Consider the following 17378-nt stretch of genomic DNA (forward strand, 5'->3'; position numbering starts at 1 on the left):
CATTTGGTCTGGGGGAAACCTTCCAACCTGACAAGAGGAAAGCTAGCCACACCCCAGTGACTAGCCCAAACTACTGGCAGCCGAAGTCCAAAAGCACTAACTAAAATAATGTGAACAGCGTGCTCGGAACTTGGTGAGAATATTGATCTTCTATCTCCTATTTTGTAACTGATTTTCTGGAAAAGATCCCCAAGAAGCAAAAAGTCCTCCAAAAGTGAGAAGGGAGGAGATCACACCTGCACCCTTCTATAGATGAAAGTGGTGAATTAATGTTTATGGGGGACAAAAATATATTGAAATGAAGCTAATAATACTACAGTCTGGATAAATCTGAAAATTATGAAAACTATGAAGATTTCATATCTGAAAGAATATTGATGAAATTATAAGAAAATAATTCTTTATCTTAAAAGTTGGAAAATGAATAACTACTGACACCTAGTAGAGGATTAGTATAAAACTACAGCAGCATTAACTCAGAAATTGGCAAGATGCCCAGAAATAGAGAAAAATGTTTTCCTTTCAACCTTAGTGATTTTTAGCCAAATAAAAAACAGCTGCACAGAGGAAATAAAATACACTGGACTATCTACTACAGAGTGAGAACTACATTTGTTTTAAAAACTGCTGATTTTCTGCGATTATAAATACTGAGCTGGGATTTCTAAGTTCAAGAATTGTTTGCAGAGAAAGAAAAACTTTGACTTTTGGTAATCTTCTAGGCGGGAATTTACTGGAAAGCTATTAGACAGCTAAACATTCTGGATTGCAATTTTGACTGGTTTATAACTGCAGGACCCCTGAACAGAAGAACTGTTACAAAATAGTGCTTTCAACGGTGCTTTGACAATTGGAAATGCATTGGATTACAAAAACCATATATAAAGATAAGAACTATATAAGATTTAGTTGTTTGGATTTTAAGATTGGCTGGTTTGACAAAGCTAATTACAGAGACTGGTACTGGTGAAAGACTATCTGGAGGGAGGAGACAAAATGAATGTTGCATACCTAACTAAAAGTGACAGGAAACCACAACTAACATTCCCTTCTGAAGGCCCCAGCTTAGAACATTGGGAATATGCAGGAGCAATACTCCAAAATGAAGCAAATACTTTCCAGGAGAAAATGTACATAATGCTGTGACAAATTCAAATGACAATTGTTTCAGATCATGATGAGATTAAAAACCACTTTGATGACATAAATGAGCACATTTCCAACCTAAACTTACAATTAAAAAACTCTCAGAAAACGATGTTAAAGAATGAGCAAACAAATCAGGTAACAGAACATAAACCAGAGGAAAGTGACCCAAATGGTGAAGCTACAAATGAAGATAACTACAAATGAAGAGAACAAAAGAAAATCTGCAAGATTTTGCCACAACAATGAAAACAGAAAAGATATTTCATCTTTCAGGACTTCAAAACAAACTTAAGCATAAGAAAGAAGATCTAACAAAATGAATTATAGGAGCTACCAGGAGAACCATTAGAATTTGGAAGACAAAAAAACGCATATTCTATTTAACTTCTCTTTCTTATTCCCAACAATATTCACAAAAATACAGGAAGAATCCCCTGGCAAGTGCAACATACTGACATGGAAAGCTACATGGCAAAAGAAGAAGTCTAGAGTTAGATTTAAGAGACTCAATTTGACTTGCCAGATAGAGTACTATATGATTAAACACTTTTTGAATATGGTTAAAAGAATAGATAAATTTTGAATATAAGGGGGCCCTACAGTAAGAGGGATAAGATATATAAGTAGTATAGTATTTTTATAATATATGAGATGTAAAAATATTGGGATGGTGTATGTGAATGAAAAGTTTGGATATTTAAAGGTAATTAATTTTGAGAAAATTATGATTGATAAGAATGGTCTGGATACTGAGAGGGAAATTAAGCTTAAATAAGAATCTTCAAAACAGGAGACATCGTGACTTTTACAAATACAATTGAAACATAAGCCGATTAGAAAAGATGTTATATGTGGATGTTATTGTTATTTGCACAAACACAAGAAAAATGTTTATATCCAACCTTGTATGTATCAAAAGCATTAAGAATTATATTTGTCTAATGTTGACAAAAGAGAATACTACTGGAAGAAGAGAAGATCAAAGAAATATATCATTAACTAACATATCGATTATGGAATTATAGAAATTAATTATTGTTTTTAAATATATGAACCCAGACAACCTGCTGTTTATTAAGTACTAAAGATTGCTATTGTAAAAAAATCAATAAAATATATATTTTTAAAAAGAATCTGTGAGAAAAGAATTAATGGAATGTCTGGGTTGAGATGTGGATTTTTAGGATCAGGAATTTCAGAAAACTTTACATGATTTACCTGTGAAGGCTTTTAAAATTGTAAAATAATGGTAATAGTGGAAACTATTGTATCTTCAAAATAGAACAGATTCCCAACTTTCTTGTGGCACATTTAATTTTGATTATCCTTTGGTCTATAGCATTAAACTGCTACAGAGAACATTATTGTGTCTTTAGATGCAGGAGATAACAATTCTTCTAATCATTAATATCCAGAACATGGTAGATATGGCAGTTGTTACAATCAAATGACAATAGGTTTTGTTAAAATTGAGAGAGAATAAAATTAGAGCATTCTCTATTTCTGATCTTTGTCACACACAAATAAATTTAGGTGATTATTAAATTGGATCATTACCCAGACTAAGTAACATCATCAGTGCACAGCATAATGAAATGTCTGCAAGGAAACAACCAAGCTCAGAGAGCACCAAGTACTCCTTAGTTCAACACTGAACTACAAATATTCTCCTTGATCAAGATGTTGTTGTTAGGCCAACATGTTGTGGAACCTAACAATAATATTTTTACTCTATTTGCCTACAATCCTTTGGACTAGGTGGTATAAAAATGATTGTAAATAAGTAAAATATTCAGTGTTTATTCCTTGGAGAAGGCACTGGTTTGACTTAAATTACGAAGTACTGCTGCATGAGAATTAGATGTTTGACATCAAGGCGTAAATTTATACATTGGTTACATTTTTTCATACATATATTTATATGTATGAAAGTGAACTACTTTCTAAGTTTGTGATTCACAGTAAAGATTAAAGCATATTTAGTCTTTAATAATTGATATAATAGTAGTATCCATGGTATCTAATGCTATATACTTCAGCTGATACACCAGTCCCTTCTGTCATTTCCTGAAAGAGTTCAACTACTCTGTAACATTATTTTGAAAACATCCAATCTTGAGCTGTCTTTAAAAGTAGATTTAAAAATTCAGTTGAAAATCCTGGTTTTAACATACAAAATAGCCAGAAATAACCTAAAATCAAAATATCCAAAGATTGTCTACTCCAATTTGAATCTGCCTGCCATAGAGCCTTTTCTTCTGGGTGTCCCTGCTTTGGCAAATTAGCTGTAGTAAATATTTGTTTGGTTCTGATATTCTGTCCCCTACAAATTCACTCAGCTTTTTTAAAAAAAAGTTTTAGAGGTTAGCTGAAGTTTCAGTTTTGGTATTGAGTGAAATTTTGCTAGCTAGCTTGCTTTCTTATTCTATAACATGATATCATACATATACTGTATACTTAAGCATAAATATACCTTTGTACTGTAAATGATTGCTTTGATTCTTGATTGATTTGATTCTGATTCATTTAACTTTGGATAATCAGTTTAGATTGAAATTATTTGTTGTAAACTGCTTTAGAGGTTCTTATAATTGGAAAGTCGAAGTAGAATATGTTAACATCTACCAGTTTTAATTATTCATATCAGTCTTCCTTGGTATATTTGTATGTGCATGCTTGCATTCACATATATACAAAAGGAAGAAAAAGAAAAAAGTGACATCTTGATTTCTGATGATGTCCATACTAGGAATATAAAAGAAATCAGCAGATTTCCAAAATTTACCAGAATGCACTCAGTTGTAGATGGATGGCAGCATTGATTAGAATTCAGCAGTTTTAAAGACATACAGTAGGTCTTTAAAGGACAGTTTATGCATAAAACACATGTGTTATAAACATTACACTGATATCACTAGGATAATTCACTACAATAAGTCTATGATGTCCCAAAATATGTTTAAAGCCTAGTGTCTGGAGCCACCTAAAATAAAAAGTGATTTATTTATTTATTTACTTTTTTCTCATAGCACAGCCTTCAGTTGTTTGAGCCTATTTTTCAAACCCATTGATACTGCAGTGTCAGAAAACTAATTTAATGGCAGTGAAGTAAAGGTTGATTGGATATATATTGTAATGAACGTAGCCTGTAAAATCCTCATGAGAGAAATTTAAAATATTGCAGTCATTTATTTATTATAGGTAAGGCAGAAGTGATTTTTCTAAATGGTGATGAGATTTAGGATAGATTTATAAAAAATGAGAATGTTGAACTAATAGTAGTTTTGACCACCAATTGCTTATGTATTAGGCAATTAACAAAATAGGATGTCATAATTTTGTACATGTCCTGAAATAGAATCACTAACCACTTCTAACCACACTGAGCTTTTAATAGAAAAAGTGGTTGCTTAATGCTTCCCCACCAGAAATGTTAAGATTAAGTTTGCTATTAGATTGCAGCCAGAATAGTCTACTAACAGGAAGAAAGTCTTGCTCTGCTCTCTGCCTGTTTTTCCTTGTTTAACTTGATGTGATAATTCATTGCAGATTTTCTTTCTTTGACAGAGCGCCTACCGCAGAAATGGGATGACTTTTCTAGTTTGCTAATATGGATGTGCCTGCAGCAACAGGAAAGACAGTGTTATATATTTAAGGTGGGTTCTCCTCCCCCCCCCAGCCAATTCGGCATTTGCAAGCATATTTGTGAGTGGACTGGTTTGTTGTGACTATCAACTGGCTGCTTCTGTCTCTTTTTTCCTACCCCTCAGTCATTACTCCTGATTTCTAAATGTAACATTTAGCTAATTAATGGCAGGATGTTTGGTATGTTATGGTAAATTGCACAGTTCTGACGTTTACCCTCCTCCTCAAAATTATTACAGTATCAGCCCTCAGGAACAAACTTCAAACTTCAAATTAACAAACCTTTTTGTTAGTTTTGACTCATCACCTTTATAAAGAAAGTTAAAAGAAGCTGCCTTATTTGTTTGCTTTTATCAGGAAAATAATTAGAGAAATGTTGATTTTTAAAAATCTAAAAAACCACTTGTTATTTTGTGTAATTTGTAAAGTGATAAACTGATCAGGAACTGTAAAGCAGAAAATAATGTTGTTTTAATAATAAATTTAAATATAGTTATATAACATTAGAATTCAACTAAAATATGATATACCAATACTGGTCTCCCAAATTGGATTTTTTTTAAAGTAGCAGTTTCAAAACTGTATGCCCGTGGTGGTGAACCTATGGCATGTGTGCCAAAGGTGGCACGCAGACCCCTCTCTGTGGGCACGTGCGCCGTCGGCCCAGTCCTAGGCCTTCAGCTGGGTTTTAATAAAACCTTTTCACTTTAGGCTTCCGCCGCCGTGTGCAAAAAAAGAAAAAAGTTCAATCAATTTCAACTTCTCTTGGGAAAAAAAAGATCTCACAAAGTTGGAATTGATTGATTGAACTTTTTAGTCCTGCCCAGTCTGCTGTTACCACCACAGCCACACCCACCCAAAGGGCCACACCCACCCAATGGGCCACGCCCACCCAGCACCCAACGATAGATAAGTGGGTTTTGGGTTGCAACTTGAGCACTCGGTCTCTAAAAGATTCGCCATCACTGCTATATGCTAGGAGAGTCTCCTATGAGAGCTAAACAGTTGCACCAGCCAAGTGATGCCACGTAAAGGTAAGCGTTTCTGGCCCTTCTGTGCACCAGGTATGATTGCCTCATTTTCAGTCAGTCACTGCAGAGGCAGAACTGTAGAATGGAGAAATCCAATCCTGTGCACTTCAAGAAATGGATGAGGCTTTTACACTCAGAAAAAAAAAGATAATCATTTAGTGAATCATGCAAAAAGTTGAAGGCAGAGATAATTCTTTGTATTTTGGGATATTAATTGAAAGGCTATTTCTACACCAAAAATATATTTGTATTACCCCAATGCAAATGCCTTTCTCACAATAATTATACGAGAAGCTTTTTTTCTGTTAAGGTAAGCACGGTAGATAGTAAATTGTAATCCTAATTTTTTTCTATGAAATGAAAAAGTGGAAACAGCATTTTGCCACTACATCAAGTTTATCGGCTTATATGCTTTTTCTAGGTTTTCAGTGCTTTGTGAATCCATTTATTTGCATTTTTTTAAGGAAATGACACAACAGCATCCCCTTCTTTCTTTTTCTTGAAGTACCCAATGCCTTGGCTTTTCTTCAGTTGTTACGTTACTCAATCCATAAAGAATTCTTTTCAACTGCAAACTAATTTCAGTGTTGTTTTTGTCCAAGGTCTACACAAGATTACATGTGGTTCATTTTCATTCTTTTATTAAAACTTTAGGGAAACTTTCACAATTCTATGATGAGGTCTGAATGTGGCCATCATTTTTGAATGGGATCTCATGTAATGTTTATATTAAACCCTGCAGGATGAACTCATTGCCAAGTGTTGCTGCTGTAGAGTTAATCATAAGAGCCAAGGACTTCAAGAGTCCAAATACTGGACATACACCATAACCAGCCTTATACGGATCAATCTCTTTAGAAGTCAGTGTTTAGATGTGGTTACTTTACTGAATTATTGCAATTGATATATTCAGTATTATGCTTTCCATAGTGGCATAATTATACTTTGAAAACATTTTTGCATGTCATTTTTCTGGAATTGATCTGATGTTAAAGAACTAAAAATAGTGTATACAGTAAAGAAGAAAACCCATTGCTGATGTTCTGTCTATGCTTGCTGAAATATATGATTAAACTTTTCTTTTTATCATGATTTCTTATTTTTCTTGGCATCCATAATGATGGAAAATTATATGCTTGCTGTAAACATCCAGACTTTTTAAAGGACACCAGCATTTATTGTATTTGGTTTCGATCTACAGGCATATATGCAAAAAGAAAACATTTTAGGCCAAGAATACTGGAATAAAAATTCTTTCTCTAGATGTATCTTTGTTTTAAAAAAATGCATAAGCAGAAAAAGCACTGGCATTTATTTCTTACTTGGTACACTTACAACCCCAGAGAATGAAAAATCAACATATATTTCTCTTAGAAATATGACAGATCATGTTTTTGTTGGTCTGCTGTATATTTGTCTGTCTTGAACAGTCTGACAGGCAATTATTTATAAAATCTAGTTTGTTCAATAAACCCATATAATAACCTTTCTCTTCTCCAAAAAGCAAGAATTATAAGCCAAAATGAAAACATTGTAAGGAAAACAAGCTACATTTTGTCTCATTTTCTTGGATCAGTCTGTATTTATTCCCAGAATGACTGAATGTAGTATAGTTCCTATATTTTCATATTCCCTTTATTCTTGCATCATATTCTTTCTGTGCCTCCTTAATTTTTAATATTCTTATATTATTTATATTTACCTAAATATTTAGATTTTGATTTTTCTCTCCAGAAAGGACATACTGAAAGAAGGATCCAAAATAAACAGATATAAAATACAATCCACCATTAAAACACAATTACAAAATTAAAAGCAACTTCAGGACAAAATTACAGAGACCAAACTAAATACCCGAATCCCATATTTAAAGAGAAAGTCTCCAGTGGTGAACTGAGCACAGAATTCCCCACACTACCTCTTTCTCTAAAGCAGGGAGACCTCTATTTATATGCTGCAGGTGGTGGTGGTAGCACCACCAGCAGATGATCTTCTCAAACAGCTTCACCTGTCCCCAAACTTCATCAGTAATCTGAATAGGTAAATCCTTAAGAGGACACTTCCCTGTTCAACCATATCTCAGTAACACAAGTGGGTGTGGAGTAAGAACAATTATTTAATATAGAAGTGTATCGTAATCTGTTTAGGGAGACTCAAAATTTCATTCATTGCATGTAGATTAAGAGGGAAAGTCCATGGAAGACAAGTCTGTCTAAATATATGGAATCTTATTTACTCAAAACTTTTCTCATGTGTTAGAAGTTGCCTTTCAACTTTAAGTGTTTGGATTGAGATTCTTAGTTTTAGAACCAAAAGTTCCTTTAATTGTTTGAAGAATAATTTCTTACTTTCCTCTGTACACTACAAAAGAGCTAGTTTTTCTTTTCCATATGCAGCAGCCAAATTTAATGTTCCTTCACACTCTCAGGAGGCTGTCCATTGAAAGAAGTCTCTCTAGATTTGGGGGGCTTTGGTCAAAACAAGATTACTATGGAAAGAATTCCTTTCTGGCAGGCTTCAGATTTAGAAGGGACCACGTTTGCATTAAAACTCTGCCATCAGCCATGTGCCGTTCTCATAAAATATTTTATAGCTTCCTGTCTAGCTCATAGTACATAAACACTTCCAGAGATAATTTGAGGATAAATAGATAGCGGCATTTGTCATAGATATAATGTCAACACTGAAGGCTATTCTATTACATTTTATTGGCCAAGTGAATCTTTTTCTTTTTTTTTTTTTAAGGCTCGGAATCAGGTTGGGCTTTTAAGACTGCAGTGGTACATCTGAACAGAATAGCAACATAGCTAAGAAAACGTGATGGGATGCATTTAATCAATGACTCTTCCAGAGGGCAACAAGCCAACATTATGCAGCTAAACCATCCCTGGAGAAATGGAATGTATATTTTGTGGCCTTTAAAATCAGAAAAAGACCCATCTGGCCTTTAAAATCAGAAAAAGGCTACATATCTATTATAACTTTTTTTTATTGAAAAGTTTTAACATACATTTTATCTTTAACAGTCCCCCTCCCCCTCCCCTACCCCTCCCTCCCTGCCCCTCTCCCCCTCCCCCCCCATTATAACTTTTTTATTGTACCTTAAAATAATGACACTTTTAAAAATTCCATATATTTCATATATCACAATAGGAGCAAAATTAGATATCTAAACTTTCATTAGACATTAATGTGGTGGCAATACAAACAACTCTTTCAAGCAGAGGATTGTAGATAATGAAATGATACTTCAAAGCCTCGGAGTCATATCATCTAATGGAGAAAGCATGGATTCTGTAGTATACGTATTTCATATTTGTTACTAGGAGTACCTATAAAGCAAAAACAATTCTTAGAAATTATGTACTACTTCTTTAAAGACCTTATCATGAATAAATGTGGGCATGAAGAGTATCATTTATTCAGAGACTAGATGATGATTTTTCCTAAATATGAGATGGTTTCTTGAATCCAAGCATTTCAAATGATACAGAGTATAGTAGAGGTAAACAATCTGAAGATCCATTGGAACATATGTTCAGTATCTCTTTGCTGATCATTAAAGTTCCTGAACTGTTTTTAAGGTTCTGCATATCCTAGAAAAAAAGTCACTCTTTTACTAAATTAAATAATATTTTTATTTAAATCATTATTTATTGAAATAATTGTAAAATTATGAATTTATCATTTTTTCTTACATACTTTAATTTCTCCCAAGGCATTTATTCAGAAAATGCATTTATTTCAATAGGAATTTAAAAATAAAAAATGGAGTTCAGTTGATTTACTACATAAACTAAATGGGTTGTCTCCATTAAGGGAAACAAAGGGTGAAATTGATGTAAAACATGGGCTGATGACTAAAAGATAATGTCTGAATGCTCCATGAAATTGCTCTAATGAACTGGTCAATGCACAGTAACATGTTTGTCTGAAAGTAGTTTAGCTCTGCATATATTTGGCCTTTGCAAACAGGTTAGTTAAGATCATTTTCCAAAGCTGAAGATCAACATAAGTTTAATATTGAAGTATAAAAGTATAGCAACACCTGGTCAATCTTCGCTGTTCTTGAAAAGCTAAATAGACTTGCCCTAATGAGCACTTGCAGAACTTTGTGGAACAGATGTTGAGGAAGGCATTGTCACAACCTAAGCTTTGCATTTGTGGCATTGTGGCATTGCATGAAAGGATATACATTGCAACAGCAAACAAAACATTTTCAGAGGAAAACACTGGATACTGAGATGGGTGTAAGGATTTGAATGGAAGACCACTATGAAATCCCAGGAAGCTAAACTGGGAACCTAAAACAATTTCCATATATTTGTGTAAAAAAAATAGACATGCATGGCAATCATCAGAAAACAAAAAATAAGAGAGATTTTGTGGGATGACTGATAGGTAGTTTGCCAAACTCGTACATCCTTAGAATGATGATGTTTCTCCAAGACCTGACACTTTTTGTCATCTCTAATTTTTACATGTGGCAAAAGGAAGTGATGTTGCAGATGTAGGGATTCTGTCCCTCTCTACTTCATGACAATTTTATAGTTAAGCAACACACCAGTGTACAGCTTTCAGCGTGCACACACACACTCATTCCACAGCTATAGGTGCTATAAACTGCTCAGTCCTAGGAAGCAGTTTGCATTAATAAATACTGTTTCTAAACATATGTTCAAAACTTAGTTATATTTGCTATTAAAAATTTCATTGCAATTTTCTGAATTATTAACCAATCAAGAAACATAATCATGAGACATATGATACAATATATATTGTATTTATAGCATCAGTTTAGAAATCTCAATTGTTGAGATATGCTTTATTCAACACTCTACAAGTTATTTCACATATCTAGGATTGAAGCAATTGTGTGATAAAGATTGTGGAAAACCTTTCTGAAAAATGAAGTCCACTAGATTTGTCCAGGTTTCTCATTGCTGGCATTATTGATATTACTGATACTGATCTATGAACTGTTAATATTCATGTATTTTAATTGTTTTCTTATTCCTTGCCCCAATATTTAATTGGAAGGGAATGTCTGTAGAGACTTTTGACATGCATTTCTCCAAAGGTTAATATTATCCAAGCTTTAATAGTAATATATAAATTCCAACTCAAGTTTCATATTTAGTTTTAGAAAACCTGTCCTACTTTTCTTTTTAACAGGATACGTGCAGGTTTTTAAATGTTGGCCTAAACTTGCTGGACTCAAATAAGGTATATACAATTATTATTTGAAGGTTATCCACAGCATGATGATTCCTGCCCTTTTTATGAAGATTCAAGACTCTTCTGATATTAAACAGCTATAAAAAAATAGAAATGTGCACTTTGAAAGAAAATGTAATACAATCATTAGAAAAACCAAGAGATCAAATAACATTAAACAATGTCCTGGTTTGTGCTTGGAGGGCAACATTTAATATTTTTATGATTCTTGTATATTGGGGAAAATATTGCCAGACCTAGAGGTTGAAGAAATGCCTCAGTGCTTGCTGAAATTATAGTTGAGACTTCCTTACATTTTATTATACACAGATTGTGCATTTGGCTAACATGAGCTTCCTTCAGACTCCCACAGGCAAGTCTGTTGTGCCCTCTGGGGGCTCTGTAATACTTTAAGTTAGAAATTTATTTCATTAATTTTTTTTTGCTTATCATAAAACATCACTGATTTTTTTCTGCTTGAGGAACCAAAAACATTTATAGTCTTCTTTATATCAGGAAGTGTAGTTTTTCCTAACATTTTACTACTCTGAATGTTTGAAGTATTTCACTCCCAGCCAATAAATAGTACATGATTATTATGTTCTTGGTCTTTCTACTACCTTAAGTTTACTATGAAACTTTATATCACCAAGTAACACTCCAAAGTGTATAATCACTTGCATTACTAATATTAAACTGGCTCCAAAGTTCAGCTGTGGCTTCCATACTTTACTTCAATATTATGAAAAATGGGTTAAAGTCACATTTAAAAATACAAGATCACTGCTGGCTCAAGTTGAAAGCATTCTGTACCCCAGTGGCCACACCAGTGCCCCAGGAAATCTACCAGCAGGACACAAAAGACAACCTTTCCTTATATACTCTAGCAACTGGTTCCGGATTGTCTATTGGCTCCATTAGAAAAAACACGTCATTGTATCATGGGAATCAGTCCTTCAAGGTGAACCAGGTCAGGAAACATACCACAAGAAATATTAGAACTCTATTTTATTGATGTAATAAAAGAATAATAATTGAAAGCCTGGCAACTGCTAACATTCATAACATCATCCTAAACCTGAAGACATGATGAGAATACAAAGGTTTGTCTTTAGAGACAATAGCAGCATTTCTTCCTGTTGAAGTGGCATGAGTATGGGCCATCTGACCAGCCCATTTTCAAGAATAATCACCACATGATTCATTTCCACCTATCTCTCTCTCCAAAGCAGGACATTTCTTGTCACAGTGTCTCCTATCTTAGCTCTACAAAAAGAAGAAATGTATCCAAGATATTTTAGCTTAGTTACTCCAAAACAGAAATCACTGTCCAAGCTGTCATGAACTATTATATGACCATAAGATATTTACAAATTCCTTCTTTGCTTAATTTTATGACTTTTTGCCCAGCCTCAGTATGAAATCAAGGAGTTATACTCTTGCATTAAGAACTTCTGCTGCAATGATTTAGACAAGAAGAATAGTGAGTCATTTTCAAATATTTTCTTATAATTCTTGTAGTTAATTGAAAATGGATTCAAATATTTCATACCTCCATTGTTTTCAAATGACAGATAGTTAAAGTGGTGTTGGCTTGTATAAGAAGAAAAGGTGTGAATTATTTATTTTACCAATTCAGAATCTCTCCCCACTTATCTTTATTAGTTTATACTGATTGTATTATTAGCTACATTTAGTAAAATCTTTGGACCTGTGAAAAATGACATACATTGATTTTAATATAATGTTTCGGGCCGTAAAATGTCTATACTTTCCATACTTTCATATTTAATAGACATTTCTTTTTAATGGACACCTTTTCCTCCCATTTGGTCTACAGAATCATGATTTTACTATAGTGAAAGAAAAAATTCACTCATAATTTTAGTCTTTATCCTATACATCACTATATTCCCTTTCAGTTTATATATATAAATAAAATTGCATTTTCTGTACTACCCTTTTTTACTTTGACACATTTAGTAAATAAAGCCTATCTCTTCATTTTCTTATAGCCCAAACTTGCACTGCCTACCTGTTTACTTCTTAGTCAAAACTGCCATCAACACTACTTCTGGAAATGTTCAGCATGTTGGTCTTTCTCTTAGTGCTATTGCTTTAGCAGGGCTTTTTACAAAAGTACAGTAATGTAAGAAACCAGGGTGACCTAAAAAGGTTGTATTTTGCACAAAATAGTATTTAAAATACTTTTTAAAGGACAATATGAGTGTAACTAACTTACAGTTGCTTGCTCTTCAACTGACTCTTGACTTGAACAAACTTAATTTTCCATTTGCAAGAATAATGCTGCAGTTTTGTACCCTATTACCTGGAGGTAAGTCCTTTGGAATTCAGTAAGACTCATGATTAGACACCTATCAGATTGTACAGTAAAACTACGGCATAAATCAATTGAACTCAGACTAACATTTTTGTCCCTCTGTTGTCTAACAAGATACTCTATAAGAATGTCCTCCTCCCATATTTCTTATCCATATTCCACCCACACGATTTGCATTGGGAAGGAATCTGAATCTTTCGGAAGGCATTCCCTTTTGGGGAGGGGGAATGTGCATGTAAAGTAGGTTCTAAGACTTAAGATCCCTCCCATCTTAAATGGAATACCTCCATCCGCATATTTTGGCTTGTTCCTGCTCATTGAATTGCATATATTGCTGTGGTAGTGACTAGTAGTGCATACTGTGGTTTTTGAGCTCCTGGTCCTCCTCATTTACTCTCGATGCCCAAACGCAGCAGATTTACTGATCACAAGACTGAAAAAGACTGGAAGGAGACAGAACTGTAATAATAGGCCTGTTGAGAGGGGAAGGGGGGTGTTCTTGCAGTCTTACATTACCTAATTTGTTGGAACACAGTGGGAATTACTGCTGTAAGATGCCATCATAAATTTGATTTTCCAGTATTTAAGCAATCTTTCTTTCCGTGTATGTTATTAGCTATGAATTTATTATTGCAAAAGAGTAGAAGAGATTTAAGGAAAAGAACTTAACATGATTCTACCCTGCTAACAATTTCTGAAGAACTGCCACTGATTGGGGCCAGAATCCTGCCGCCAAATCAACTGAAATGCTTAATAAGTGGTATTCTGCAAAGAATCCTACTTTCTAATGTGGGGTATAATTTATTTCAGAATGCATGCCATGGCAAAATAATCTCACTTTTTCCAACTATTATTGTAACTACATTCCAAATCATAAACAATGTGATTGCATTATACAATATAAAATGTATGCCTAAATACATCCATTTATGTCGATTTATAAATTCAGAATAAAACCATATTTTAAAATATCCTTTGCAGTTCTGGTTATTCAGTCTCAAACTATTTTTAGTAAAATAGCAAAATGTATAAAGGTAAAGTGTCCTCCTATCCCAATCCCAAGTCTTAAACCTTTCTCAAATGTTTAATAGCTTTCTGTTCATGTGCTGATTTCCTTCTGTGTGATTATTTTGTTTTTCTTATTGCTGCTCTGATGGGTGTCAGAAGGGGAAGTTCCGTCTGGGCTGCACATCTTTCATTACAAAAGAATAGGCAGTATTAAGCTGGAGAGGAGACTTTCTCATGGCAGTTGAAATGGAGTTCTGAAAGAAGAGATACAGGAAAATCCCCGAACCATGTCTTTTGGAAGAATTAATAACTTGTTCTGCAATGACATGGAATCTGAGATGCAATATAAAGTTCTTCATAAAAGTCATGATGCCTCAAACCTGCTGAGGTCAATGAAATTGTTAGGCAATAAAATAATTGTTAGAGGACTTCTAGGTTGGAGGGTGTCTTGAAATATCGTATGTTAAAATGGTTTGTGATGAAAATAGTAGGCATAAGGTTCTTAAGAAATATTGTGTGGATGATTCAACCAAACCCAAGCGTATTCAGATCCCATTAGTGATTTAAGCATATTTCTGATATTCCCATAATAGTCGTGGTAAGTTGAAAATGAATAATATCTGTATCGATGAACCTGGCAGTCTTTCCTGATCTGGCATCCTTCAGGGGTACAGAGATTATAACTCCCAGAACTTGAAGATCATTAGGCTGCCATGATAGAATCCTTTGCTCTCAGGATCAAGTTAAGCAGAAAAGTGAAAGTTGTCCTGAATGTTGATCCATGAGGCACAAAACCTTGGCCTCCATTAGAGTCATTGTCAATATTTAAAGGATTGGCTAGGATTGGATTCCTAGGGCAAGCCTCTACTCCCAAACTAAGAATACCTATGTGACTTTAAAGTGCTCTTTCGAACTCAGGGGAGGGGGGGGACAATAAACCACAAGTCCTTTACAGACCAACTTCAGAAAATCAGCTGCCTCATGTGGTTTTTCCCCTTTCGTTTTCCATTAAATTTTCATGACAGCCTACGTATGTCAAAAGTATTACCAAGCCTATATTTAATGCTGCTTCAGTTGCAGCTGCCTTTGTGGAAAATTAAATACTATAGAAAATCTAATGCGGATGTCCTATGAGTCAAGCCAAGGCTTCTTTTCGTTAAAAAGCCAGCGGTGCCACTACATTCAGAGAAATGGGAAACAGACCTCCTAGACTCCAGTATATCAGATCCTTCTCTTTTTGGCTGGTCCAGCCAATTTCAGTTCTCTCTTGGATCAGATGAGTTGACACAGCTTGGCCTAATTTCAATGCCACTATCTTTTTCTTCCCCACTTGCAGCATGGAGTACAGATTGCATCTCTGCTTTAGTAATTCTGTATGAACTCACTGCTGGTAAGTCATCCTGGAGAGTCACTAATCTCCTGTCTGACCATATAGACACCCAAGTGTTTCTCCTATTGATTTTTTGTCCTCTGGAAATGACTTTACAAACAATTTGTAATCTACAACCACTTGACAAACAGATGCCTGAAGCTATTCATCCTTTTTTCTTCCTGCTGCAGCAGGAGGGGAGGATCCTGTGGTTTACATGTAATTAAGGTATCTTTGCAGACAAGGCTAGGAACAAGCCTTGAACCTCAAGCAACGCTTACCAGAATACTTCTGGAAAAAGATCTTACTTGGCTCACTTTTGCGTCATGGGAATTCCTCTTTTAGTCTGACAGTAGCCTCTGCTCTCTGAGGCTAAGTAATGGCACAGAGACAGACAGAGAGACTACTTCTGGATTCTAAATAGAATACAATGCCTCTCTTTAACATAATATCCACTCTGCATGTCAAAATATTTAACTGTCGTTCTTTTTGACAATCTGTTTTGAGGGCTGACCTAAATAAGTTCATTTGTTTTTCTTCTATTAAAAAAAAAAGCTTGGGCTTTACAGTAGAACAAAATATATTGCTAAAAGGGATTATTGTCAGTTAATCAGTCACATTTTAGTTTTTTAAAAATTTCCCAGTTGGAGTTTTGACTTTGGGATTTACTTCAATTGCACCAGCCTCTGAGACTCCTTAGTTTCCCTTCCTCTAGTTTACTTGGCTCTGTGTGAGGTAGTTATGCCTAAATTATGCACTTTGGTAAAAAACAAGAATCTACTTGACATATTTATACACTGATTTTCATTAAGTATTTTTCTGCTATGAGTTCCAGTAAGCAGATCCCATGGTGGGCATCAAAATGACACAGAAATATGTTTTAGCCCCAATTGTAACCGTACGCTTTAAATGATAAACGTTTAAAAACTATAGCTAAGTTTCATCATGAGCTGCCTTGCAAACATAAAAACTATTGCATATGTACATATAAGATGTATGTTAAAAATAGTAGCTACATATCACCACAACCATAATTGTCACAAGAGCCACAAGAATGGTTTCTGCCAGTGTCCCTGCAACACAGCAAATGTTTATTTATATCCTTACATTTATAATCTGCTTTTCTTCAGGAGCTCAAGACAGCACACATAGTAATAGCCAGAAACACTGGAGGAGTTCAGTTGAAGGAGAAGAGGTGTGATCTTAAACAAGCACTGAGATTGAAGTTCCTACACTATCTGTTTCCAAAGGTCTTACCTCCATCACTTTCTCAGTGGAAGGTTGATGAGAAAGACAGTGTTATGCAGACAGGAATAACATGTAAACTAATATCAACAGGCGTTAAGGTGCAAGATGTCTTGACCAGGGAAGTGTCAGTTCTGATCAAGCTGATCTTGAAATGCCATTTAGGGAAGAAAAAAAAACCTAACAATGGTCATTTCATTTTTAAATAAGTATGACATAATTGGCTTGACAAAAGCCAAACTCCAGAAGATGGTGCCTATTCTTTCATCCCTTCTTTAGCTACTATGATTTGGCCTTTGAGATTCTGCTTGACCCAAGTAGTGTACTTCCAAGGGAGAGATTCTGCAGATACATCCCTGCCTTTCTACTAGTC

The 17378-nt window shown here is 34.5% G+C and overlaps 1 protein-coding gene across 1 annotated transcript in view; it reads left to right on the forward strand.

The window, feature by feature from the left end:
* SUPT3H (SPT3 homolog, SAGA and STAGA complex component) overlaps window positions 1-6917 on the forward strand; it is a 273613-nt gene extending 266696 nt beyond the window's left edge. The window contains exons 12-13 of the mRNA XM_083349958.1: window positions 4717-4805; window positions 6568-6917. Of these exons, the coding sequence (XP_083206084.1) occupies window positions 4717-4758 (42 nt within the window). The 3' untranslated portion in view covers window positions 4759-4805; window positions 6568-6917. The remainder of the gene's footprint in view (window positions 1-4716; window positions 4806-6567) is intronic.
* Window positions 6918-17378: the final 10461 nt, after the last annotated feature.

Source organism: Vipera ursinii, assembly GCF_947247035.1.
Source record: "Vipera ursinii genome assembly, chromosome: 1".
Taxonomy (NCBI): Eukaryota; Metazoa; Chordata; class Lepidosauria; order Squamata; family Viperidae; genus Vipera; species Vipera ursinii.